The 26,647-nt window shown below is 54.9% G+C and overlaps 2 protein-coding genes across 2 annotated transcripts in view; both read right to left on the reverse strand.

The window, feature by feature from the left end:
- Positions 1 to 6,839: 6,839 nt before the first annotated feature.
- On the reverse strand, positions 6,840 to 12,442 carry LOC116560059 (partitioning defective protein 6-like). The gene is made up of 2 exons (XM_032291236.1): positions 11,018 to 12,442; positions 6,840 to 8,087 (listed from the first exon to the last, which is right to left on the reverse strand). The coding sequence occupies exons 1-2, from the start codon at positions 11,157 to 11,159 to the stop codon at positions 7,894 to 7,896; spliced, it is 336 nt and encodes a 111-aa protein (XP_032147127.1). The 5' UTR covers positions 11,160 to 12,442; the 3' UTR covers positions 6,840 to 7,893.
- A 168-nt stretch (positions 12,443 to 12,610) lies between these two features.
- The window catches only part of KIAA1614 (KIAA1614 ortholog), a 33,358-nt gene continuing 19,321 nt past the window's right edge, over positions 12,611 to 26,647 (reverse strand). The window contains 6 exon segments of the mRNA XM_032291234.1: positions 12,611 to 12,976; positions 12,978 to 13,206; positions 13,998 to 14,125; positions 18,566 to 18,806; positions 21,020 to 21,176; positions 23,048 to 24,627. Of these exon segments, the coding sequence (XP_032147125.1) occupies positions 12,917 to 12,976; positions 12,978 to 13,206; positions 13,998 to 14,125; positions 18,566 to 18,806; positions 21,020 to 21,176; positions 23,048 to 24,627 (2,395 nt within the window). The 3' untranslated portion in view covers positions 12,611 to 12,916.

Consider the following 26,647-nt stretch of genomic DNA (forward strand, 5'->3'; position numbering starts at 1 on the left):
GAATTGAGTCCTTCATTCCCCCCCTCACTGAAGTGCTGGCAAATAAGAATATTGGCCAAGCAAACTGGTAGTTGAAAAAGCTTGCCCTAAATTCCATGTGGGATAAGGTGAGGAGGATACTAGGGTCCTTAAGGGCAGAGAGATCTTGATCATTCCATTTGCCATCTTCATCCTCACTGGTATTAACTTTTATCTGCCAGGCACTGTTCTAAGGACTTCGTACTAACACACAGAATACTAAAAATGAGAAGTTCCCTTATCTGTTACCTCAAATCTGCAGGTGAGGAAATTGGGACACAGTAGTCATTTTCCAAAGGTCACACAGGTAGTGAGAGGCAGAGCTGCTTACTGTTACCCCCGTGCCCAGCACAGAAGGTGCCATATTAGTGCCTGCTAAGTCCTTAGCTTGATTTCTCCCAGACATAATAGCTAAGGAGGAAAGGTGATGGCAAATGAACATACTGACCAACCTCACCAGAGAAACGAGTGCTTAGAGAGTTAAGGTTCATGTATCCTCTAATAAAAGCAGGTCACCTCCCCGCCCCAGGGAGAAACGTGGGTTATGTGGCTTTGGCAGAGGGAGACAGTTTGTATCTGCAAGGCTGAGGGGCCTAGTTCTTCAGGTGGACAGTGACTCTATTCTACTCATGGCTCTGCGGTGATTTGCCATCATTCCAAAGGTCCCAAAATGTTAAAAGACAAGGCCTGAGGCAGAAAGGAAACTCACAGGAAGGGAACGCCTGTCCATGCCACCATAATAGGTCACTGTCCTAGAGGACACATTTCAAATCAGTAAATGATCCTTGGCGTCTCCAGGTGTCAGCTGTGTGGAAACAGGGCCTGCCTGCCTAGGCGCCGCCACACGGAGTATTAGCAGTGGCAGGTGCAGGCTGGACCTGAGCAAGCATCGCCACAGATGCACCTCAGAGAGGGGCGACGTGCTCCATGAGCCAGTGTGGGCCCGCGCTCCCCAATCCAGCCTCTTTGGATGGTGCTTTCTCCCCTCCTCCCTTCCCAGCCCACTGGCTCACATACCATCAGACACTTTCTCTGGGCACAGTAAGATTGGCTGGCTTTTGAAGAGGTCAGCCACTCTAAACTTTCTAAAACTTTTATCTAAACAGTAGCTAATAGTTTTGGCCAGTATTTGATGCAAATCTGACATGTGGGGTAGGTCTTTGACCAAGGCTGCAGGGATGCTGTGAGGAGCAGAATGTTTTCATTCCGTTCTCAACCCGCTGAGGGAAATACTGTTGAGGCCAATTTTACACCTGAAAACTGGGGATGGAGCAATAAAGAAATTTGCCTAAGGCTACAACTAGTAAATGGTAGAGACAGAATCGGACCCTAGGAGGCCAGGACCATACAAGTCCTCCATGAAAAGAAAAGGCACTGTCCTGACTTCAGTGGTGGCAAACAGATGTCTCACTAAGCCATTCCTCTAACCTGAGAAGTGGCAGCATAAGGCTGAGGACAGCGCAGAGGGGTCAAAACAGCCGTGCCAGTTAGTGGCGGATTGAAGCATTGAACCTGAAGTACCTGAGATAAAGCATGGATACCAGTTGCCTTGGGCTTGACTGTTTCAAACCCCTCAAGCCCGCTGTAGCATTCAAGAGATCTACTGGCTCAGGGTCTCACACAGGTCCGCCTTGCTGCTAAATGTTTTGGAGCTTTTGTGTATTTGGCTGGGAATATGCAAAAAGTAAATGAGCCAAACAAGTTTATTGTATAAACCCAGAAAAGCCTGGAGACAGTCTGGGGGGCCCAGGATGAGAATGAAAATTGTGGCCTCTAAATGCTGCCCCCATGACTGCCGGCACCCCTTGTTCCTGAGTTAACACCAGAGCTGAATGGAGGCTGGTGAGCTTGTGGTCTTGGGGGCCATGGGCTCCTAGAGCTGGCTTTCCCGGGAGCCTTTCTGCTCCTCAGGTAGAGTGGGGCCTCCTGCCTTTGGGCTTCCATTGTAGCCCTTGGCACTCTGCTCTTTTTTCACAACTGAAGCTGCATCCATCCTGGGGATGTGGGTTTCCTAAGAGCAGGGCAGGCCGCTCCCCAGTGCCTGGCACCGGGCCAGAACCCTAAGGGCGGCTCCACACTGTGAGTAGGGGCCTGAGCCCAGACTGCAGAAGGACATGACAAAGGCAGGCCCGGCAGGCAGCCTGGCAGCCGCAGGAGAGCTCCGGATGCCCTCCAGGACTGGCAGGGCAGCTGTTAAGCCCTGGCTCCATGGGCACATTATCAGTGCCAGTCCTCGCAGCCCCTGCCTTCGGGGTCCAGCACTCCAACCTGGCCAAACCCACAGCCAGAGAGTGCTGGGCAGAGCTTCCTGCCAAGGAAGGCTCTTGCCATTTCTAAGCAGGTGCTCTGGCTCCATAGGAAAGAGGGAAGCTTCTCTGCGCATGTGTGGAGGCAGGGAGAGAGGGAAGGGCTGTTTATGCAGGTGGCAGCAGCACCTTTTGAGTAGCTCCAGAACTGACCTGTGGACTGGGGTGGGAAATGGGTTGGGCAGATGGACTAGGGAAGTCCACTTCTTGCCAGGTAAGTTTGGTGGAGGAAAAGTAATTCTACCTGAAGAATCACAATAAAGAGCCCTTGGTACAAGATCCTGTGGGATCTAAGGGAAGGAGCTGAAGTCAGCATGCAATATTGGGAATACTTCCAGAGACAGATACCTCTTAATATTTTTGAAGGTTGCCATGGGGTCTGTGGGTGGACAGAGAAAGGACATTCCAGCCAAGGCATGAATAAGCATGAGAGAGTAGGGGGTGTATGAATGGGTGGAGTTGGGGCTGGTGGGCTCCAGGAGCCAACAACCAAAGCTCCTGCCAGTAACACCTGCACGGGAATCCTGTGCCCAGAGGCACAGGATTAAGAAGTCCACAGTCACACCACTGCCCACCTCTCCTGGGTCACAGGCCTCTTCTTGGCACCCCCAGCAAAGAGTGAAAACAAACAGCTGCCCAGGGCACCTATTGAGGATGGAGGCTTCTTCGTCCTACCCCAGGGGCCAGGCCGTGGCTCTACGGTGTCTGCCTCCCGCAGAGCAGAGCCATGACCCATTTTAAATTACAACTCGGTACACACACGCAGAAGAATTTCTCCAAACCTAACCTACCCTTGGCTTGTGGAAGGCACTCTAATTTTTATCTTCTATCCTGTCCTTTTTTTTTTTTTTAATGATGGTCTCAATCCCTGAAATTGCTTTTATAACATGGGTGAATTTAGCCTGCAGTTCGGAAACACTGCCCTGGAAAGGGATGGGCCTACCCTTCTCCAGCCCTACTTCCCAGAAGGAAAACCGAGATGAAGGCCCTGCATCCTGGTGAGGGTCAGTGGCGGGCAGGCCCAGCAGGGCCTCCAGAGCTGCTCGAGGGTGCCACTCTGCCCCGTAGGCTGTGCAGGCCAGGGAGCGGGGACTCGAGGGGCTCCAAGCAAGGTGAGCTGCAGTGGGACCCAGGAGGGTGGAAGGATGCGGGCTGGAAGTCACAGAGGGTCAGGTTCAAATCCTGCCTCTTCTATTGACTGGCTCTCAGACCTTGGATCTGTGAATTAACCTTTGAGCCTCGGACTCCTCGTGCATAAGCCGGGCATAATAGTCTCTCCCTTGCAGTGTTGTTGTATGGACTCAGGGTGATTTAATGACCCCCTACAGAACACTGGAACATTTGCGGTGCTGGCACGGCAAGGCAAGGCAAGGCAAGGGACAGCAACCACGGCACGTCCCTGAAGTCCTGGTTAACATTGGTTTCCAAAATTCCAGCCCGCCTGTGGTTTCTCCAGCACGCTTGAGAGCTGGGGACACGGCATGCACCAGGCACTCATTCCTGCACACCCCGCCCCCGCCCCACGGACATGAGGGTCCCTAGCTCACCCCACTTCCTCCCCATCCCTCCCGCCAGCCCCAGCTCCAGCTCATCCTGCCAGTCTGGCTCGCGCGCTGCCTCCACAGCACCTTTCAGCAAGGCCAGGGACCATGCGGTTCTCCAGTCGGCTCCTGTCCCCCCTCCCCAACTGTGTTCCTGAAGGACGCTGTGAGCCCAGCTCTGTGTGTGTGGGGTGTGTGTGTATGTGTGTGTGTGTGTGTGTGTGTGTGTGTGCATGTGTGTGTGTGTGCGCGCGCGCGCTGGGGGCGGGGGTGTGCAAAACCCGCGACCCCGCCGTCTGTCCACTCAGGCTGCAGGTCCCCGCGGCTCTAACAGCTGGTGCCCTGCTGGACACACCCTGCCTCGCGGATGCGGCCTTGGCAGGAAAGCCCCTGTGACCCTCAGACAGGGTAACAAGCCTGCACCCCTCTCACCTCCACCCGCGCGAGGCCCGCGGGAGGAAGAGGACAAAGGCCGAGCCACCTGGCCCCACGCCTCCTGCCGGCGTGACGGGAACACACTCGGCAGGTGGCCGCTTGGCCGTGAAGGCATGGCTGGCACGGAGCCTGCGAGTGCAGAGCGAGCGGCCGCTGCATGCCTGGGCCGCAGGGACCGCCCACCCTGCCGGGAAGACTTGCGAGCACCCGCGTCGCTGTGAGGTCACCTTGGGTGACCTGAGGGCAGGGAGGGCGTGGTGCGGCTGTGGAGGGCACAGTCTGCTGCTTGTAGGGCAAGCGACAGACCTCAGTCCTCACCCCCCACGGCACCCCGCAGCGACAGGGCGGGGGGTGGGAGGGAAGAGTCCGGGTGACTTCTGAAAGTGCCCCCAATCCCCAAGGAGATTGAGGTGCCTGAGGCAAAGATGGTGCCACTTTCTGCTCCGTGTAGTCCCAGTGTCAGGGCCTTCTGTGAAACGCGGGATGGACCTACGTTAGACACCAGAAAACCCACACCTTTGCAAGTGGCTGTTTCTTTTCTGCGCCTGAGCCACTTGGCCCTTGCTGTAGCTTCCTACTTGTTTTAGAAAGTCCTGCTTGGGCTCACCTGCCTGGTCTACGTCCTTGCCAGCTACCTGGCCAACCATGAATCATGGCCCCAGGCTGTCCACAGGCTGCCCACAGGCTGCATCCACTGTAGCTCCTCTTGCAGCACACCCGGCCTCCAGTGCTGTATTGTGTGTGTACCTTCCTCTAGGCTGGAGCCCATTGAGGCTGCAGGTCTTTCTTAAATCCGGTAGCTCTTGCCTGGTGCTAGGCCTGGCTCCTGGTTATTAAGTTCTCAGTAAGAAGGTTCTGATGGGCCAGGTGCCATGGCTCAGGCCTGTAATCCCAGCACTTTGGGAGGCCCGGGCAGGCAGATCACGTGAGGTCAGGAGTTCGAGACCAGCCTGGCCAACATGGTGAAACCCTGTCTCTACTAAAAATTAGCCAGGCATGGTGGCAGGTGCCTGTAGTCCAGCTACTCAGGAGGCTGGGGCAAGAGAATCACTTGAACCTGGGAGGTGGAAGAGGCAGACTTTGCAATGTGCCGAGATTGTACCACTGCACCCCAGCCTGGGCAACAGAGCAAGACCCTGTCTCAAAAAAAAAAAAAAAAAAAAAAAAACATTCTGATGGTCCAATGTATGAGGCAGGGCTGCCCCAGGCCTTCAAGGTCAGCAGCTCCCCAGGCAGGCAGATGCAGGCAGATGGGGAAGTTCAGACAGGAGGCTGGAAGAACCAAAGCCCCCTCCCATCCACACAAGTCAGGGCCTACACATTGGGCTGCCCCAGGGAGGGGCTGGGATGCTAGTGCCTTTGCCTCCTTGGAATTAGGTCACCATCCAGAGGCCTCGTGCCCTTCCCCTAGCACCAAGCCTTTTGTGGTATGGGGAGGCAGCTCAATGGGAAAAGTGGGCCCCTCTGACTTGTGGGCCCCAAGTCAGAGGGGCAGGATTGGATGCCCTATCACTGCTGCTGAACTTTGTTCCCCATCTATGTAAACCAAAGACAATGAGCAGGACACACCTGGCAAGACTATTTAAGAACTAAGAATGTCACCAGCCCGGGGGTGATACGCCTGAGGCCTTTGCCCATCGTCCTCCCAGGCCCAGTGCACCCCTTCCATCTCCTCCCAGCTGGGAAGGCAAGTTGTCCTGGCCATACAGAGAAAAACGGAGCTGTCTTTGGCCCCAGGAGCTTTTCTCAACATGAAATGTCTCATTTTTGTGATCTTAAGGCTAGGAATTGTGGTATAGGAGGAGCCAGGGTTTCCCCACACTTGTAGTTTCTTGCTATGGGGTCATTTCTACACTTTGGGGTATGCCGGTGCTCTCTCACAGCCTGAAGCCCCAAGCACTTGTTTTTCTGGCCCCTCTGCCCACCTGCCAGAGCCCCTGCATTCCTCCTTCATACCCATACCCCATTCTGTGAGCCATGGGGCTCAGGCCCTCCCTCTCCCTGGATGGGCATCATGAAGACAGGGTTCTACCTGGCTCCTGCTGCAAAAGCCCTGGGCAGGGGAACACACCCCAAACCCTGCACAGGACTGCCTCCCCCCCCCCCCCACCTTCTTTCTGGGCCACAGGCCCGCTTCAGTGCCCTTGCCCGATAAAGCTGCCCTGACACTCAGGTAAACCCGATTCTGCTGAAGGTTGGGTTTCTTGTTTCCAGGATTTGTTTTCCTAGCCACAGCTGGCACCCTGGCGAGTTCTAAAACAGCTCTGGACTTCCTATTCTGCTCCTCAGTTGTGCCCAGCCAAGGCCCCTTGGCTCCTTCTCTCCTGATGACAAACCTTGCCCAGGGCTTCTCTTCCTCTAAAGGATGGTCTGGAGGCTTCCGCATCTACCCTGCCGTCACCCTAACCCGGGGCCTCCCAGCCTTTCCTCTGGCATGTCCACCACCAGCACCCGTGCCCTTCCCTACTCCCTGGTCCTGCCCATGGCTAGTGAAGGTCACATGAATATCCAGCCCAGAATTTAGCAACTCAGAGTGGGAGAAGCTTCAGCCTTGCGTTTTAATAAGTTAAGACTGATACATGGCCATCCACTCCCGAAGAGGAGCCGTCCAGGCAGTGCTGAGGCCCAGGCAGATGGCCCATCCCCGCCCTCCACAGCCACCCACCTGCCCACTGACAGCACTGCCAGGAGGTCTGGGCAGAAAGTGTACAGCTGTGTGATGGCCAGGCACCGATGCAGCCCTGTCTCCAAGCTGGACAGGAGAACTATGACGAGGCCGCACAGGCCCGGCTGCAGCGACTCCTGCCTCCATCTGGGCAGAGGCAGCAGGTGGGCAGCTTGGGGCTGGTCTGGCCGGTCCCACTGGCTGGATCCTGGCTACTACAGTAGCATGTCCTGAAATTGGTCTTCATTTTTTTTTTTCAACTTTATATCAAAAAAATTTCCTAGAAATGTTTAATATTCTGGCTACCAGATAACATCTCCCAGGTGTTCCCATACCCAGAAAGGGCATAAAACTGTCAGACCACACGTTCTGATTTTGGTTGGGCATATACAGTCAATAGCTGTAAGGCTGGTACTCCAGGACACTGCCCATTTCTGGATAAAGGGCAAAGGCAGTGAATGGGAGTAGGGAAGAACATAGATGAAAAAGGGGAGGGTCAAGGCCAACATGGACATGAGCTTTCTTTGGTTCCACAGTGTTGGAGGCTGGGGTAGCCTTTGATGGGGAGTGGGACCAGGAGGCGGGGCCGGCTCTCAGGCAGCAACCAAAGGGTCCACTGAATCTCTCTCCCCCCGCCCCCCACCAACAAAGGTACAAGTCAATGTTGACACCCCCTTAGACATGGAAGGAGACCCATTTTTTTTTTCTCTAGCTCTGCATGAATGTCCTTAAAACACATATGCAAACAGGCTCCTTGCCTCTCCCTAAGGCAGTCCATCGCAGAAGCCCTGCCACAACGCAAGGGGTTAGACGCCAGCAGGATCCATGTTTCCGGCACAGGGCAGCTTGGCAGCATGTTCCCAGCCAACCACCCTCAGTGGCTCAGGGCTTCCGAGGCGGTGGCAGTGAGGGCAGTGGCACTTCTGGGTCACCGTGGTACAGGTCTCTGCCTCAGGACACGGATTGACAAGCTCTCTGAGTGGGCCAGCAGCTCCTTAATGTGAGCCAAGCCCAGCCCTGCCACCTTGGCCCCGTTGACCTCCAGGATCTCGTCGCCCACCCCCAGCAGCCCCGAATACAGCTTGGCCGTGCTCATGTCAGCCATCTCCTGCACGTAGATCCCTGCAAAGGAAAACGGGAGAATTTCACATTAACACCCAAATTGAAGATGTGCATGTCTGGAATGCTGATGTTGTCAGTGAGGGGCTGTTTGTGTGGCTCAGGGAAGTGGTGCTTATACAGGGTACTTCTGTGCGCAAACACACACACACACACACACACACACACACACACACACACCCATTGTTCCACCTCACAACCACAACTGGCTTTAGGCACAGATACACTGCCCCTCTTCCATGTCTAACTCCATTCCGCTGACTCCGCTTTTAACGTGGAAATGCTCCTAGTGCAAATAATGTACCAAGCTGCTGTTACTCATTTATACCTGACTGGGAGTGAGCTGATCTTTTTCTGAGATGAGCTTTTCTTATAGAATAGGGAGGAAAATACTTTTTAAGAATTAAGAACCATACCTACTCGGTGCCTGGCACTGTGATCCAGTTGCTGCCTTCAGGTCGCCCAGGCCCAGCATGAAGGCCGGGGTGGTGGGAAGGTTATCCTCAGAAGAGCGAAAGTGGCTGAGCTACATCCAAGCCTGGTCTGCTGCACTCTTGCCAAGGACTGACCCTGGCCTCAGTCTTACTCAGACATGGTTCCTCAGTTGGGATGGGGAAGCATCTGAGCAAAAAATTCTAGCCACGTATTTTAAAGCTCCGGTGGCCCCACCTCCAGTGGAGGCCCCTGCCCCCACGCCGCCTGTCCAGGGGTCCTGCCCTGCTTGCCTAACAGGAGAGGAGCTACGGGAAGGCCTTTGAGGACAGACGTTTTGCCTTCCTGAGCTCCAGAGTGGGGAGAGACCTGTCCTCTCTTCCCCTCACACGCATGTCCAGCTCATCAGCAAACAAATCAACCAGAATCGAACCCCTCTCCCCTCTCCCATCTCCACAGTCATTCCCAGCCCAAGCACCGCCACTCCTCTTCTGCACGTGCCCCTCCTGCCCACCCCAAAGAGGGCCTGCCTGGGTCTAGGAGGTGCCAAGAGCCAGCCTTGGGGAACCAGCTTCCCTGCTTCTTTCCCAGGCTCCGGCTCTCAGGGAGCCCCATCAGTGGGGCAGGCCCTGGGGGGCTCGGGCTGGCTGGGTTAGCTCCCCTGGCCTCTCTGGGAAGCATCCAGCTGAGGAGGCCGCCCCTGGCCTCAACCACGGCTGGAAACATTTTCAAATTCTCCTCCGGCTGCTCCCACCTGGGAGAGAAAGTAAGGTGCCAGCTCTCCCAGCGCAGGCTGGAGCCCCTGATGCCCATGCTCTGTGCCGGGTGCACACACAGGCTGAGACACAAGCCAAGTTTGCTGCAGGACTGCAGGGCACACACCTGGCGCGGCCGCCAGAATTCACCAGGCCACTCAGTGCAGCCCTGGCACCCTCGCTTTTCCCAGCCCAGCTCGGCTCACTCTGCATTTCAAAAACATGAGGCCACTGCCCACACGTTACTGTCTCCACTTCCTTCTCGAATCAGGTTCTTATCGGGGGCCCAAAAGGGCAGCAGGTCTGTACCTCAGTCTCTGGCTTGACACTGCTCACCGCATCTTGGACTAGTGGAAAGCTGTCTCTCAGGTCCCCCCAGCCCTGTAGGAGCTTTGGGCAGCCCAGCCTCTGGCCCTGACAGAAGTCAGGCATTTTAAAGCCTGCCTCTGAAGTGTGGGTTTGAAAAAGCACTGACACCTCCACCCTCACTGAGGTACCTGAAGGTTTGTGGCTCTGAATTTAGCAAATCTAATCTTTGCATACATTCCCCCTCCCTGGGCTGAGGTGTGGAATCCCTTTTGTTGTTGTTGCTTCTTGGCCAAGCTGAGGCTTTCCTGCTGGACTGTCGCCCCTGACAGTACGTCTGCCATCCTGGCTGCACAGGGCGTTTTCCCTCCGCCCTGCCTTTCACTGCTTGCCCTCTTCTGTTTACGGGCTGGTGGCACGGGGAGGGGCAGGTAAGAAGGGGCCCCTGGGGTGAACCCAGAGAAGCGTCTGATGTACCACGGTTGTTGCAGGCGGGGAATAATGATAAACCCTGAAAGAATGCAGCCAGAGCCAGGCCAGGCACTGACGTCACTCCTGCCATTTTGGGGAGACTCGGGTAGATTTCACAACTGAAAGTCGTGACACAAATATGACAGAGAGCCTGCTGTCGTAGGCATTTATTGTCTGCTGGAAATGGCCTTTGTTGAGGATGTGTGATCTTTATGTTGTATCCAATTAGAAACAGAAGGCAAAGCCTGCTGTTCTCACAGGCTCATATAGAGTCGGATGTGAATGCCAGCAAGCTAATACGATGACAGCAGGAGCAGGGAGTTCCTGGGCAGGACAGGGAAAGCTGGCACCAACCCAGCGAGGGGGCAAGGGCCCTGGGTCACCAGAGACCCCTGCCCATCAGACCTCCCTGACAGGTGACAGGGAGGGGCTCCCACTGCCTACAAGGGAGCCAAACGGGACTCTGGGGTGAGTTGGGGGCCGGGTATAAGCCCCGTTGTGCACTCACATTGACAGGTGAGTGCGGATCACCCTGGTCCCTGTCTGGGGTTCTCTTCCCCAAACAGACTTTTTCTTTCTGAAGGGAAGGCAAGGGGAGAAAATGCGAGGCCCTTTCTCCTGTGTGCCTTCTTGAATGCTCCTTATGACTCTTCTAGGTAGGTTTTGTCATCCTCATTTCACAGATTAGGGAACTGAGGCTCAGCAGGGATATCGCCTGCTCAAGGTCACACAGCCAGCAGAGGTGCTGGAGCACAAACATGCTGCGTTGTCCACCTCTGCCTCTACGCCGCCTGTCCAGGGGGCCTGTCCTCCTCGCCTAACAGGAGAGGAGGCTATGGGAAGGCCTGTGAGGACAGATGTTTTACCTCCCTGAGCTCTGGAGTGGGGAGAGACCTGTCCTCTCTTCCCCTCACACGCATGTCTAGCTCATCAGCAAATAGTCAAATCAACCAGAGTCCAGCTCCTCACCTCTCTCCCCAATCTCCACAGCCATTCCCAGCTCAAGCACCGCCATCTCTGTCCTGAACTGCTGTAACAGCTTTAACATGGGGCTCCCTGGCTCCACCTGTGTCCCACTGGGGTATATTCTCACCCTGCTAAAAGTGTACATCAGAGGGTCTCAGTGCTCCGCTCTAAGCCTCTAGTGGCTCCCATTTCACTTGGCAGAAAGCCAAAGCCCCTTACAGTGACACAGCCTTGTCTTTCCAAGCTCTGCCCCTCCTGACCCCTCGCCCTCTCTGCACTGTCCAGCCTGGCCTCCTTGCAGTCCTCACAGGCCAAGCCACCCCTCCACCAGGGCTTTGCACTTGCTATTCCATCTGCCAGAATACTCTTCCCGCAGATACCCACGGGGCTCCTCCCTCGCCCCATCCACGCCCCTGCTTAAGTATCATCTTCTCAGAAAAGCCTCCCCACACTCCTGTCTGCACCAGCATCTGCCACACCTGCTTTATCTGTGTGTTTCTCAGAACTTTATTTTCACCATCTGACATACGTAGCACATTACACATAACAAGAGTACACGTTTTATAGATATGGGCTAGCTGCTCACTGGGTAGTATATTCATGAGGACAGGGATTTGGTCTGTTGCATTTACTGCTGTATCCCCCGTTTCTATAACACATAGTAGGTGCTTAGTACATATTTGCTGTAACAATGAATGATGGAACAGACATGAGAACTCATGCTACAGTCTGCAAACGTGGCAGCAGGCAGATTTTTTTGCAGGCTAAACAACATTGACCTAGGAGATCAAAGCCTGGGACTCAACCCCCCATCAGCAGAGCCCAGCTGTAGCAGGCTTCTGCACGTGCCTTTCTGTATCTGTCTCTCCCTTTCTCTTTCCTTCCTTCCCCTCCCCTTCCCCCGCCCCTGCATACTTGTCTTCCTTCCCTGCTCCTCTGGGGAGTCTTTCATGGGCCCTTGCCCTGAGATGCATTCTGGACCACAGACCTTGAGTGTGGGCCTTGGCACGTCACATTGCCCTGAAAGACTCATGGATGGGGCGGAACTGAGAACTGGCCAGAGTGCAGAACGATCTCCAGGACTCCTCCCTGCCCTTGCCTGGGTTGAATCGAGACCCAGAGCACACCCCAGCCAGAGGCCTGCAGCCAGGATTCATCTGAACAGAATCCTCGGGCACAGGCCTGAGGGAGGAACGGGGTGCAGAGACAGACAGGCAGTATGTGTCCAGACACACTCCGCAGCCGGAGGAAAGGAATCATTTCAACATAGCAGCCACATCAAAGGGACTGCTGAGAACGGCAGGCACAGACAGTTTCTCTCTGGCTCTCCTCTGCAAAGATGGCCTTCAAGATTCTAATTTCTTTCTTTCTTTTTTGTTTGAGACAGCGTTTTGCTCTTGTTGCCCAGGCTGGAGTGCAATGGTGAGATCTCGGCTCACTGCAACCTCCACTTCCTGGATTCAAGTGATTCTCCTGCCTCAGCCTCCAGAGTAGCTGGTATTACAGGCATGCACCACCATGGGCCTGGCTAATTTTGTACTTTTAGTAGAGACTGGGTTTCACCGTATTGGCCAGGCTGGTCTCAAACTCCTGACCCCAGGTGATCTGCCTGCCTCGGCCTCCAAAAGTGCGGATTACAGGTGTGAGCCACCTCTCGTGGCCAAAGACCCTAATTTCAAGATGTCATCAGACAGCAAGGGGACAGTGGAGTCAAACCTGCCAGCGCTCCGTTGTCCTGCACACTCCCCACCAGCTGCAGCTTTTCCTCAGCTGCAGGCACCCGGGGCAAAGGCTCTGCAGGAGCAGACTCCTGGGCAGCCCCAGACAATTCAGAGAGAGCCGCTGCGGGGAGAAGCCTAGTCCTGTGGTCAGAGGCTTTCTGAATTCCCAGAGCTCCCTGGCTCAGCCAATGACCAGAAAAGCCTCTGACCACAGCCAGAAGGCCCTGCTGCAGTTTGCTAAGGCCGCCCCCCGCGCCATGGGGCTGAGGAAGGGGAGAGGGCATACCTGAGTCGGGGCGCCCATTCCCAGAGGCCACGCAGAAGCCAAAAGTGCCCTCCGGGGAGCGCTGCAGCTGTAGCTGGCTGGTGCCGTCTGGGAACACCTCCACCAGGCGGCCCACTGTGCGAGCCAGGCTGGGAGCACCCACATCCTCCACACTGAGGGCACGCCGTGGTGAAGCCCTGGCTGGCCTATGAGGGAACCAGAGACACAATGAGGGCAAAAAGCATGGGGCACTGGGCGCAGCTCCTCCCTGGCTTACAGATGACTGATACCTCACAGACTAAGAGTCTGGCATAGGAGACTGGGGTTCCGCTGACCTCAACCAGCAAAAAGAGCCTGCTAGGGCCAGAACTGGTGGGTTTCCACCGCTGTGCAAGGCCTGCTTGGAACTAGAAAGCCCACCCTCCCAAAGCAGTGGTTTCAAATTTGGTGGGATACAGAGACCTCTGTACGAATCTGAGAAAAGGCATAATTTTGTGTCACATTTCCAGGAGCTGACATACACCCTGAAGGACATACACATGAAGCTCTAGGGAAGAGCAGCCCGCCTGCAGGGCCTCACCAGACAGGGTGGGCTTTATCCAAGCGAGTCATGGATCATGGGCCTCTTTGGGGGTCTCTGTCTCTATGTGTTTATTTGGATCTTTAGCTGGGCTAAGAACACTCTCTAAACATTCTGATTTCAAGATGTTGTTGGACATCAGAGGGACAGTGGAATCAAACCAGCCAACTCCACCTGATCCAGCAACTCCAGGCCTTCTCAGAGCCCCATTCACTGAGGGTCGGTGCAGGGCACTGAGGTGCTGAGACTCTGGTGGCAGCCTTGTCTCCACACATCAGATGTGCCGGAGGGAGCACTTGCTTTCTCAAGGGACCCTGCTCAGAGGCCTGACACTGAGGCAGGGAGGAGTGAGGCTTTTGGCCCCACTGGCCAGTCTCTAATGAGTTTGTCCTCCAAAGCGTGTGTGCCCACTCTTACCTGCCAGCTGCACTGTGGTCCCCTGGCCCCGCTACCAGGTAGAGGCTGGACCGGTCCCCCTTGCCGCTCAGCAGAGAATGGAGGTTCTGGAAAGAGGCAGCTTTCTGACGCTGGTGACAGGGTGACACCTGATGGGAAAGGGCCAATATTGCAGGTGAGAAAAGCCACCAGGGTGGCGCTGACAGAGGACTTGGCCCCCACCATGAACCTGAGGGCCCTGTAGGAAAGTGACAGCACAAGCTTTTATCATTGCTTCCAGGAATTCCACGGGAGCCGCCATGACTTTACTCAAGGAGATGGGTCTACCTAGGCCGTCTGGGGAGTCAAGGGATTTTTCGTTTTGTTTTCTAGCTGAAATAACAACTGTAGTGCTATACTAATCACCTCATCGATTAAGAAAATCTAATGTACTCATTAAGGAAGAAATGAAAGTAAGTTTGTTATAGAGTAATACCACTTTAGAGTTAAAATTTGAGATATTGTTTTGTGATTCTTTATTATGTCTTTTGTGATTGCTTTCATTCAAAAATGTAAATTGAATTTTGTACCTTAAAATATTGTGGATAAAAAGTTAGACAAGAGATCCTTCAAGGCGCTCACAAAGTGATGGGGGCAGGGCTGAGCACAGGTAAGTTAAAAGGCTCCAGTGCACATTAAAAGGAGATAGTGTGTGCCGGGCACAGTGGCTCACACCTGTAGTCCCAGCACTCTGGGAGGCTGAGGCGGTTGGATCACCTGAGATCAGGAGTTCGAGACCAGCCTGGCCAACATGGTGAAACCCCGTCTCTACTAAAATTACAAAAAGTAGCCAGGTGTGGTGGCGAGCAACTGTAATCCCAGTTACTTGGGAAGCTGAGGCAGGAGAGTGACTTGAGCCTGGAAGGCAGAGATTGCAGTGAGCTGAGATCGCATCACTGCGCTCCAGCTTGGGCGACAGAGCCAGACTCATCTCAAAAAAAAAAAAAAAAAAAAAAAAGAAAGACAGATGATGTGTAGTGTGGTGGAGAGGGACTCTGGCTCGGGGGGTTTGGGACACTGAAGGCGCTGACACTTGAAACAAGAGCTGTCCAGACAAGGAGAGAGGTAAGAGTGTACCCATCAGGGGAAAATGGTTTATCCAAGGCATGGAGAGATGTGAGAAAGCGCGGTCATTCTAGAGCGTATGCATGGTCTGAGTGGCAGGCCATACAAGTCGTGGCCTAGAGCCGTGGGGCCAGGCCTGGAAGGTCCTGATGTGCCCTGTAAGGAGCTACTGAGTGATGCTAATACAAGTGATAAGATCAGAACTGTGTTCTAGAAAATGACCCAATGAGGAAGCAATTCTGAAGGCCGGGGAGATAATCAGTGGGGCTTCCATTCAGCCTGCATCCTCTTCCCTCCCTCCTTCATTCTGAGAAATGAAGGGGCTAGGGAGGCTGAAGCAGGGAAAAGCAGTCTTTGAAACAAATATCACCCACATTATTGGTTACATTTGGAATCCTTGCTGCTGTGGTCTGAATGTCTGTATCCCTCCACAGAGTCACAGGTTGAAACCTAATCACCAAGGGTGGGGCTTTTGAGGGTGATTAGGTCATGTGGGCAGAGTGCTCAGGAATGGGATTAGTGCCCTCACTACATGAGGTTACAGTGAAAAGAAAGCCACCTATGGAGAAGCTGGGCCTCACCAGACGCCAAATCTGCCAGAGACTTGATCTTGGACTTCCAGCCACCAGAGAACTGTGAGAAATAAATCTCTGTTGTCTGAAAGCTACCAGCTTCAGGGATTTTGTTATACCAGCCTGAATAGACTAAGGAGTGCTCTAAAGAAGGCAGGCGCGGAATCAAGAAGCTTCAGAGGGGGCCTGACCTCGTGCCTGAGTTCAAGAAGGCTTCCTGGGAGATCATGTTGAACTCTGCCCTGAAGCTAGTTTCCTAGGGAGAAGGGGGATAAGGAGAAGGAAAGAGAGCCTTCTAGATGCAGGCTCAAAGGCTCACGGGGAAGGGCCCCATTCCGCTAGAGAACATGGGAGCAGCCAGGGTGGGCAGGAGCCATGGCAGGGCAAAATAAAAGCAAACCTCCGGCTGGGCACGGTGTTTCACACCTGTAATCCCAATACTTTGGGAGACCAAGGCAGGTGGATCACCTGAGGTCAGGAGTTTGAGACCAGCCTGGCCAACACGGCGAAACCCCATCTCTACCAAAAATACAAAAATTAGCCAGGCATGGTGGCTGGTGCCTATAATCCCAGCTACTCAGGAGGCTGAAGCATGAGAATCACTGGAACCCAGGAGGCGGAAGTTGCAGTGAGCCGAGATCACCTGCTGCACTCCAGCCTGAGTGACAGAGCAAGACCTGTGTAAAAAAAAAAAGATCTACCATTCAATCCTACAGTCCCACTACTGAGTATCTACTAAAGGAAAAGAAGTCATTATAAAGAAAAAATTTGGTTCCATATCTTTGCAATTGCAAATTGTGCTGCAGGGTGTGTGCACATGTATATAGCAGCACAATTTGCAATTGCAAAGATATGGAACCAACCTAAGTGCCCATCAACCAACAAGTGGATAAAGAAAATGTGGTATACATACGGCTGGGCACAGTGGCTCTCGCCTGTAATCCCAGCACTTTGGGAGGCCAAGGCAGGCAGATCACCTGAGGTCAGGAGTTTGAGACCAGCCTATCCAACATGGTGAAACCCCCTCTCTTCTAAAAATACAAAAATTAGCTGGGTGTGGTGGCGTGCACCTGTAATCTCAGCTACTCAGGAGTCTGAGGCAGGAAAATTGCTCGAACCTGGGAGGTTGAGGTTGCAGTGAGCAGAGATTGCACCACTGCACTCCAGCCTGGGCAACAGAGCGAGACTCCATCTTAACAAACAAACAAAAAACAAAAAAAACTAACCCTCCCAGCAAACACACTCTTGGCAGCACCACACGCTAACAGCAAGTATTTTAACCTGAAGAATGTCACAAATACTGCGGGGAGAGACAGATTCTTCCTTTATCTTCTTTTTTATTTTCTTGAAAATTTCTTTTTTAATTTTTGAAAATGTCTCTCTGCTGCTCATCCTCCCTGCTCTGCCTCCTACTCCTTCTTGTCCAGTCTATTTCCTATCTCTGTCCACTCAGCTCAGATTGCCTATCAAGGGGCTGCTGAGGGAATCCACGTGGGAAGCGATCTCTGCCTGGGTTCAGAGTCACTCGGGCCATGGAAAAGGTTCCAGGCTCTCTATGAAATTGACAGGGGTGGTGTTTCCCTTGAGGGGTTTACAGAGATAGAAGTCCTGATGACAATAATCTGGATGCCATGGCTCAGATACGTTTTGGACAAATCTAACTTCATGAGAACGGTGAGTTCCTGGAGCACAAGTCACCACGGCTGATTCCCCCCAGCTTTAATCTCTGCCGCTCTTTCTTTGCCTTCTATTAATTCAACCCGCAAATATTTGTTGAGCACCGGCCACGTGCCTCCAAGTGTCTTTGGTGGAAGACAGTCAATGGGACCTTCATTCAGTCCACATCCTCTTCCCGCCTGCAGCCTTGGAAATGAAAGGCGCCAGTGACCCAAACCACTCCCATCTGCTTCACTCTGCCCAGGGGAGCAGGGCAGAGAATTAGGAGAAACAGACTAGCTGGAACTCCCTGGAACAGAAGGGGTGTCCAGTGCACTGGGAGGGAGAGCCTGAGCCGGCTGCCCTGCACTTCCTACCCACTCACTGCAGTGTTCCCTCCAAGAACACACTCCAGTGAGGGCTGAGAGACAAAACTCAACTCAACATGACGCCTCAAGTTCCACAAAGGAGGGAGGCCCAGTTTGGCCTGAGACAGGGTTGGAAGCGGCTCCCTGAGGGGTGCGTGCCTGTGGTAGGGACAGGGACAGAGGAGCAGGCGGTCCCAGGTGGGGAAGGTGGGAGAAAGAGCCCAGCTGACGGTTCAAAGTCAGACAGTGAGTGATGTGTGGACAGAACTGGAAGACGGTCAACTGCAACTGCGGTCAAGCATGTTAAAAGAATGAGGAGGGATGAAAGCAGACAGATTCCAGAAACCCTCTGGCCACGCTGAGTGGTCTGCGCTTTATCTTGAAGGTGATAAGGAACCAATGACAGATGTTCAGCAAGGGGGCGGCATGGCCAGATTTGCATATCAAAAGGACCACTCCAGAAGCCACATGCAGGACCATGGCAGGGAGGCCAGTCGAGGGGCTGTTGAGGGAATCCACGTGGGAAGTGATCTGTGCCTGGGCTCAGAGTCACTCTGGCCATGGAGAAGGTTCCAGGACCACCAGGCTGTCAACTCTCCGGGACTTGGCTGAGGTGGCAAAGCTGAGGGAGAGGGTGGAGTCTAGAGTGAGCCCAGGCTGGGCAGCTGGCAGGGAACAGCAGTGTGAGATGCTGCCCATCCACCCTGTGTCCAGGGGAACCCGAGTCTCATGGGTCAACCGTGGGGATGCCAGCAGCTTCCCTCTCTCTACCATGGGCTCCTTGGGAGGCATCCTCAGCACCTCTCCCTCCTTCCATGGAAACCTTTCATTCTGATGGTGGCTGCGCTGCCTCTGGCTTCACTCCCTGGGCTGGGGCCCCTGGACTCACCTGGTGCAGGGATTGTAACGATGGGGCTCTGGAGTGTGACACCAGGCGGGGTGCTGCAGGCTGCAGCTGCTCCACACTGTAGCTGCGGGACTTGCCCAGCTTGGGCCGGGAACTCTGGCTCAGGGCTGAGAAGAGTTTCTTCAGCCCCAAGCTGGAGGCGATGCTGCTGCTCCTTTTCTTGTTCTGGTCCGAAGGGGCAGCCGAGGGGGAGCTGGGTCCTGTGCCAGCTCCTGCTGATGCTCTGAAACACAAGGGTGGATGTGAGGAGCAGGGGAGGGCCAGGAGGGAGGCGAGGGCCGGCTGTGCCCTGGGGCCATCTCAAGGGCCACAGATGGGCCAGCACCAATGCCTCTGACACATTTGGGGCCAGGAACTGACAACCAGGCTGCAGAAAGAAAGGCCAAGTAGAAGCCTGGTGTGGGTGCTCCTGTCTGTGGTCCCAGCTACCAGAGAGACAGAGGCAGGAGGATCGCTGGAGCCTGGGGGTCAAAGCTGCAGTGAGCTGTGATTACACCACTGCACTCAGCCTGGGCAACAGAGTGAGACCCTATCTCAAAAAAAAAAAAAAAAAAGAAAACAAAATAAGGCCAAGTGGACTTCTGCCAGATGCTCTGCTTGGGTAGCTTTTGGTGAGAATAGCGCAGGCAAGCCCCCTCCCATAACACTCCGCTAAGTGCCCACACAATCATTCATTCAATTTGTTTTTTCTTTTTTGAGATGGAGTCTCACTCTGTTGCCCAGGCGGAGTGCAGTGGTGTAATCACAGCTCACTGCAGACTTGACCTCCAGGCTCAAGCTATTCTCCCACCTCAGCCTCCCAAGTAGCTGGGATTACAGGTGCATGCCACCATGCTCAGATAATTTTTGTATTTTTAATAGAGATGGGGTTTCACCAAGTTGGCTAGGATAGTCTCAAACTCCTGACCTTAAGTGATCCACCCACCTTGTCCTCCCAAAGTGCTGGGATTACAGGTATGAGCCACCGCGCCCAGCCCATTCATTCAATATTTCCTGATGGCCTAGTATGTGGCAGCCTTTTCTAGGCCCTGGGGTGTGTGTATGCAAGACAAGCAAGGTGCTTACTCTCAGGAGCTTATGAACAGCAGACCAGGAAAACAAAGGACACCTGACCCATGTGGGTGAAGCAGAGGCTGACCAGGCATTTCTTTAAAATGGAGTGGTGGGAAGGTCTCTCTGAGAAGAGCAGCTTTAAACTGAGAGCTAAGTGACAAGAAGGAGCCAGGGCTGCCACGGCTGGAGGTGAGTACTCCCAGTGCAGGGAACAGCTGGTACTGCAGCCCTGGGCAGGAAGAGCTCTGCGTGTTTCAGAACAGGAAGGGGCCAGGCCATGAGGCTCGGGCGTACGTGATGAGAAAGAGGGAAGAGGCAGGACGAGATGAGGTCAGACAGGCAGACAAGGTGGATTCCACAGAGCAAGGCCAGCCACAGCCAGGGTGTGAAGTCTATTCCAAATGCAGGGAAAAACCATTGCAGGGTTTTCAGTAGAATGACACCATTTAACCAAGGTTTTAAAAAGCGACCCTTGACTCTTGTGTGGGCGAGTGCGAAGGCGGAGAGCAGGTAGGGGCTACTGGAGTTGTACAGCAAAAAGGCCACAAGTCCAGGCCAGGAGAAGTGGCGGTAGATGGGATTCCAGAGCTGGCAAGGACTCGCAGAGGGCTACAGTGGGAGAGAAGGAAGAGGGAGCAGCCCCAGACTCCCGGATGTGGGCTTGAGCACTGTGCCGGCAGACGGTGATGTGTTTGCAGGGAAGGGGCCATCGGGGAGGCAGTTGTTGAGCTTTTGGTTTGAGGGGTGTATCAGACCCCCTAGTGGAGATGTCCAGGCATGCAGCTCTGGTGTTCTAGAGAGCAGATGGGGCCGGAGATAGAGAGCCGGCGCCGGGTGCCTCTTCAGGCCTGAAGCTGCCTGTGGCCACCAGGCATAGTGTGCCACAGGGGAGAGATGGCCCTGGCCAGAGCTCCAGGCTCACCAGGGTTTTGAGGCAAGCCAAGGAGGTCCCCAGGGCCAGGACTCAGACCCTGCTCCCCCACCAGTTGAAGGAGAAAAGGGAAATGTGACTGCTGGTCTCTGTTTCCTCAACATCTGGTTAATTCCAAGCGCGGAGCAGAAGCAAGCCTCTCAGACAGGTAACCCCATCCTGGGGTCTCCCCCAGGGTTAGGGCCCTGCTAGCTTTGCCCCAGGAACTGGCACAGCATCTGCAGCTAGAGGCCATTCAATGGATGGTCCATGAATGAATGATCAGGTGCATCAGTCTAAACGGCTCTGGGAGAGGAGTGGTAGGGCTGCCAGGTTTGCTCATAGTCTAGGGATCCTCTGAGGACTAGGAGCAGTGCGGTGGGTCATGCCACCACTTCAGGGGGTCTCTGCCCCTCCCAGAGCCCCCATTCCCACCCCCTTCTGCAGTCTGGGCTCTTTCTCCTGTCACTCACTTCGACAGTACATGTCCTCCAGATCCCGACTCTGTCCTCTGCAGGCTTCCCTCTGATTCCTGGCTGAACTCTGGGTCCTGTGAGAACAGGGAGAGGGTGATGCCTGCGGAGTTGATGGTGTCAACATCTGCTGAGCCGGGAAAGCCCTGGGATCCTCCTGAAACAAGCACAGCATCCCATCTGAGTCAGGCTGGCTCATCCCACAGCTCCTGTTGGGGAAAGGGACATTTCCAACAACAGGGGGAGGGTGTGAGGAGCTGGAGAGGCAGAGTCCCAGAAGAGCACTGGAGAGACCCGGGAAGCAGTGAGGGAAGATGGGGTGGCCTCTTAGATGACCAGGGCTGAGGACCCCTCATGAGCATCCTCTAGGCTGGAAACTATTCAAGGACAGGGACTGAGTCTTATTGACTGGGGTAACCTCGTCACCCAGTGCAGCATCTGGTCCACAGTAAATAGTCACTGTGTGTTAAATAAAAGGGTTGACTGTGATAAGCTATGCCCCTTCCACATATCAAGGGACATAGTGGGAACAGGGGAAATTTTTGTATTCCTGGGACAAACCCCACAGTCTTGTCAGTTATGATTTCTAAGAGCTTTAAAGTAGCCATCATTTCTGGAGATCTTTTATTTGCTAGGAAAAGAATGGAATCCTCTCCAGGGGTGATCTCACAGGATCCTAGGAGATGGCTCCGTCATTGTCCTCACTTTACCGAGGAGGAAGCTGGCAGGCTGAGGGATTGAGGGACTCATCCAGGGCCTCACTCTCTGTGCTCCAAGCTCCGAGGTGAAGGCCCAGGCTGCCCAGAGAGGTCAGCAGGTCTCAGAAAGGAAGCCCTGCAGGAAGTGGTTAGGGGCAAGCCCGTGGTCTGCCTAGAGCCCACCAGAGAAGGAACCTGCCACTCAGCACAGGGAGGGAGGGAGCCCAGAAACAGGCCAGTTTGTAAGCAAGGGAGGGAGAGGGACCGAGTCTGTGTGTCCCTCTGCAGTAGAGGGGACTTTGCATCCACATCTTCAATAAGGTCTATCATCTCTCTGCCCTCTCTCCCTCCACTCTGTTGTGAAGCCCTGGATCCCTCTTGAGCCATCCCAGCCCTAGGACTGTCAGAGCCATGGGCATATTAAAGCAAAAATGTATGCAGTGCGCCTGTTATCTCTGCCTAAAAGTGAGCGGCAGAGTTGGTCACCTGGGATCACAACACTGAGGATAAGGCCTGAGCTGCCAAGCTATGGGATTCTCCCATAGTGTGAGGACCCCTGCCAAGGCAAAGTGGCAAGACCCACACCCTTCAGCAGCCTTGCCTGCTGAAACCTACTGGCCTGCCAACAGGTCCAGGGGTCAGGGAGGGTCTGATACCAGAGAGCACACCACCTAGGAGCCCTGTTTCCCTGGTCACCAGGTCCTCTGGACAGTGTGTCTGCCTGGCCACAGAATGCCTCAAGGGCAGGACTCCTGCTGATGTATTCACATATGCATCCGCCACAGTGCCTAGTACAGTGCCTGGCACATAACAGGTGCTCAGCCAATACTGAAGGAATGAATGAGTGAATTAATGAAATGAAACAATGATGCTGAAGGGGCAGGGCCTCTGCCATGTCATTAGTGGGCACCTACTGCTCTAAGCAGATAGTAAATCCTGGAGCTGCTACCTCTTCCTGCCCTGTTGGGAATAAATCCCTTAAAGCCCAGGCCTCCAGCAGCCATGGAGCTTGGAGCTTCTGCCCACACCTTGGGGTTCCCAGCAGGAAGAGGAAGTCTCCACTGCCTTCCCCGTGGTTCGGCCTCTCCCGAGAGGGAGTTGCTTAGTCTGCCTCCAGGCTGGTGGTGAATTCTCCATCCAGCCACCACCAGCACCCTGACATCTCAGAGCGGCTGCAAGGGGCTGCCGGGGTAGTGTGTGACACTGCCATCTGACTAATGAGATAGAAGGGAATGACTCTGAAGGCCTGGGTGTCACAGGTCGGGTCTGGGCCACTGCTCTAGAACCACACCAGGCCTGGGCTGGGCAGGAACCGGCGGCAGCCCCTTACCATCTCTGCTGTTCTCCAGGGGCGGCTCCGGCTCCCGGCTGTGGGGGCCCCTCTCCACCCTACCCTCGTGGACGGCTCCCCCATAGGGCTCCTGCAGCCCCCGAGGTGCGCTGTTGTTGCAGTTGTTGGTGGACAGGGCCAGCAGTGGGTGCCTGACCTGAGGGCGGCTGGGCTGGGTCTGTGATGGGGACAGCTCACAGGTCCTGAGAACCGCACTTCTTGAAGGAGGCCGGGGGATCCCCACAGGCTCTCCCTGGTCACTGGGCCTGCGCAGTCCAGCCAGGGCTGCCTTCCTGTGAGATGTGGGCGAGGTGGTTCTCCTTGAAGGGGGAGGGGTTGGCACCCAGCCTTCAGGGCAAAAGGAAGCTGTTGGCTGCTGGGCTTGGTGCGGGGCAGAAGGCTCTGCAGGGCTCTGTTGCAGGGAGGAAGGAGAGACAATCTCCAGGGACTCGTGGCTTCCTATAACCTGGGCCTGGCCGCCTGGCCCTGATGATTCAGGCGTCATGGGGGAGGTGGTGGCATAGGTTGTCCTGCATGGAGTCCGAGAATCCAAAGAGTGAGACTGGTGACTTCCCAGCCCTGGTCCAGGCTGCCACTGGGGTCCCAGGGACACCCGCTTCAACTCCAGGCCAGGAGGCTTAGGGACAGCATCTTCTCTCAAAAATAGAGTCCCTCCAGCCGTGTGTCCTCTATCCTCCTTCACCTCATTTCCCAGCTCCACATCATCAGCCCCAGGCAGGTGTTGCCGCACCTGGAGGCCCCAAGGCAGCTCCGTGTCAGCCTTCTTGGGCCACCTGTGGCCTCGAGGCCTGGAGCCCCTCAGTCGCAGTCTCGGGCTGCCACCTCGGGTCTGTCCACACGCCTCGCCGGCCTGAGAGGTCCCCACCTCTTCACTTTCGGTCCTGCAGCTGTCTGAGGTGTCCGTGCTGTCCAGGGCAGAGTGCACCTCTGCAGGGCACACGGTGTCTCCGATGTGCGTTTCCCGGATCCATTCTGTGTGGAGCCTGGGCTCTGCAGGAAGGAGCTGGAGTGGGGAGCTCAGGCCACCCAGCAACACCTCCATCCCACGGGCAGCCTGGGGCTCCTGGAGGGCCCTGGGGTCGAGGGGCGCCTTCCCCTGGGTGGGCCACTGGTTGCTGATGCAGCTGCCGCAGGCCTGGCACCTCCTCTCACTGCCCAGTGCGGGCGCTGCCAGAGGGCCCCCGTGGTCCAGGCTGCCCACAAGCCGGTGGAATGCCCCCTGCCCCGAGTCCCGGAGCCGGGGGGACCCGGTGATATAGTCGGCGAGGTCGGGCTTGGAGCGCAGGGGGCCCTGGTCTGCTGCCTGCAGCACAATGCTCAGCACCTGGCGCTGGCGCTGCTGCAGCCGCTCCAGGTAGCGACACTCGGCTTCGCGGGCGGACTCATCCTCAAAGCGCACATGCGACGGCGAGGGTCCCCGCCTCAGCCTCGGCCCCGGCCCCGGCCCTGGCCCGCCGCTGGACTCTCCGCTAGAGGAGTCGCTTGTGTGTCCGTTCTGGAGGCTGTCTCTGCAGGCAAGGGTCGTCCTGGGGTCCCGGGCTGGGCTTCTGTGGCCACCTCTGATGAAGAGACAGGAGGAGAGAGGTCAAGGGCAGAAACGTGGGGAGGCAGGGCATAGGCCCTACCCCCTCCGCGCTGAGCTAAGTCTCCCACCTAGCTCAATGGCAACTGCAACCCACAAGGTTACTTTGCAGCGGGTTTCTGGGGAGTCTCTGCAAACTAGAGTAGCTTGCAAGCCCATCCTGATCCTGAGACAGTCTAAACAGAACCAAGGCCACCTTCCCTGCTTTTGGCTTTCCATCTGTTTCATGGCTCAGCCTCAGTTAAGATGAAACACTATTGGACGGGAAGATGCCAAAGTCCTCGTGTGTGTGTGTGTGTGTGTGTGTGTGTGTGTGTGTGTGTGTGTTTTGGGGGGAGCTGTCTGTGTCTGTGTGCGTCTGTTAAGGAGAGGAAGTGAGCCTGACCACCATGTATTTTTGGTAGTGATTGTGGAAACATGTATTTGCTATGATGTTCTCACGGGAACAGGACATTTTAAGTCTCCACTTAAAGGAGAGGCTGTGTGAGAATTGAAGTCAGGGATTCTTTGTTTTTTCTTAGTGGCAGGATCTCGCTGTGATGCCTAGGCTGGAGTGCAGTGGCACCATCTCAGCTCACTCCAGCTTCGATCTCTGGAGCTCAAGTGATCGTCCCACCTCAGCTTCTCAAGTAGCTGGGCCCACAAGTGTGCATCACTATATCTGGTTTATTTTGGTTGTTTTTTGTACAGGTCTCACTATGTTGGCCAGGCTGGTCTCAAACTCCTGGGTGCAAGTGATCCTCTCACCTCAGCCTCTCAAAGTTCTGGGATTACAGGTGTGGACCACTGAGCCTGGCCTGAAGTCAGGGTTTCTAAGCTCTTGCTCTGGAAGTTTCTGCTCAGGGTTCCACATCACTTTGCTTAGGCAAGATTCAGACAAGGCAACAGTAACATTTCTCCTTGGCACCTGAATGTTGACTGTTCCAACCCCCACTTCATGCCTGCCCCTCCCCAGCCCTCACACACAGTCTCATCCTGCCTTTACTGGGGATGGCACTGCTATGCTGGGAAGAGTCTGCCCATCTGTCATCCACTTTGGTTCTGGGAGACACTGTGGCAGGTGGTCAAGGCCCGTTCTGTTCCAGACAACACCTGCACACATCTCACAGCAGGGCTCCCTGAAGCCAGGTAATCTGAGTTTCAGGCCACTATGCAAATGGACCCAGGCTCATGGGCCAATTATTATCAGAGAGCATCCAAGTAAGGACCATAGTTCTCCCTTCCTTTTCCCAGCAGTGGCCTCCCCACCAATCCACTGCTAAGTGTTGCGATTCAGTTTCTTGTCTCTTTCATGTACCACTTTTTCACTCTCACAGGACCCCGGCAGTGGCCTCTTATCCAGCCTCTCCACTGCCTCCTGTCTGTAGGTCCAACTACAGCACAGCCTTTATCACACTAACCCAGAAGAGGGCACAGGGTCAAGTGCATACACTTTGGAGGGAAAATGCAGGCCCCACACATTCCTTCCTGCTTCCTCTTACACTTCCAGGCCTTCAGGCCTCCAGGTCTCCTTCCCTGACTTCATGCAACCCTCCTGCCTCATTTCCTGGATCTTTCTTCTTAGCCTACCTGCATTTGACTTCTATCTATTAGATGCTGAATGCTCACGGGAATGCAAAAGGCAATGGGCAATGGGGGCTCCACACCTGCTTCTACCTCTGACTCCAGTGATTTCCCCCCATAAGCACTGCTCCAGGGTGAAATTTTTTTAAAAAAGAACTCCTGCTGGCAAGGCATGGCGGCTCAGGCCTATGATCCTGGCACTTTGAAGGCCAAGGTGGGCAGATTGTCTGAGCTCAGGAGTTGAAGACCAGCCTGGGCAATGCCATGAAACCCCGTCTTTACTAAAATAGAAAAAATTAGCCCAGTGTGGTGATGCGCGCCTGTAGTCCCAGCTCATCGGGAGGCTGAGGCATGGGAATAGCTTGAACCCAGGAGGCGGAGGTTGCAGGGAGCCGAGATCTCACCACTGCACTCCAGCCTGAGCAACAGAGCAA

The sequence above is a fragment of the Sapajus apella genome, unplaced genomic scaffold (genome assembly GCF_009761245.1).
Source record: "Sapajus apella isolate SASKATOON/1434 unplaced genomic scaffold, GSC_monkey_1.0 scaffold25, whole genome shotgun sequence".
NCBI classification, from domain to species: domain Eukaryota; kingdom Metazoa; phylum Chordata; class Mammalia; order Primates; family Cebidae; genus Sapajus; species Sapajus apella.

Coding starts and splice junctions, on each gene's coding strand:
- LOC116560059 (XM_032291236.1), bottom strand. CDS start 11,159: ATGTACACTTTTAGCAGGGTGAGAATATACCCCAGTGGGACACAGGTG. Junction 8,088..11,017: donor TGTGGAGATTGGGGAGAGAG/GTGAGGAGCTGG, acceptor TTTCCTTTGCAG/GGATCTACGTGCAGGAGATG.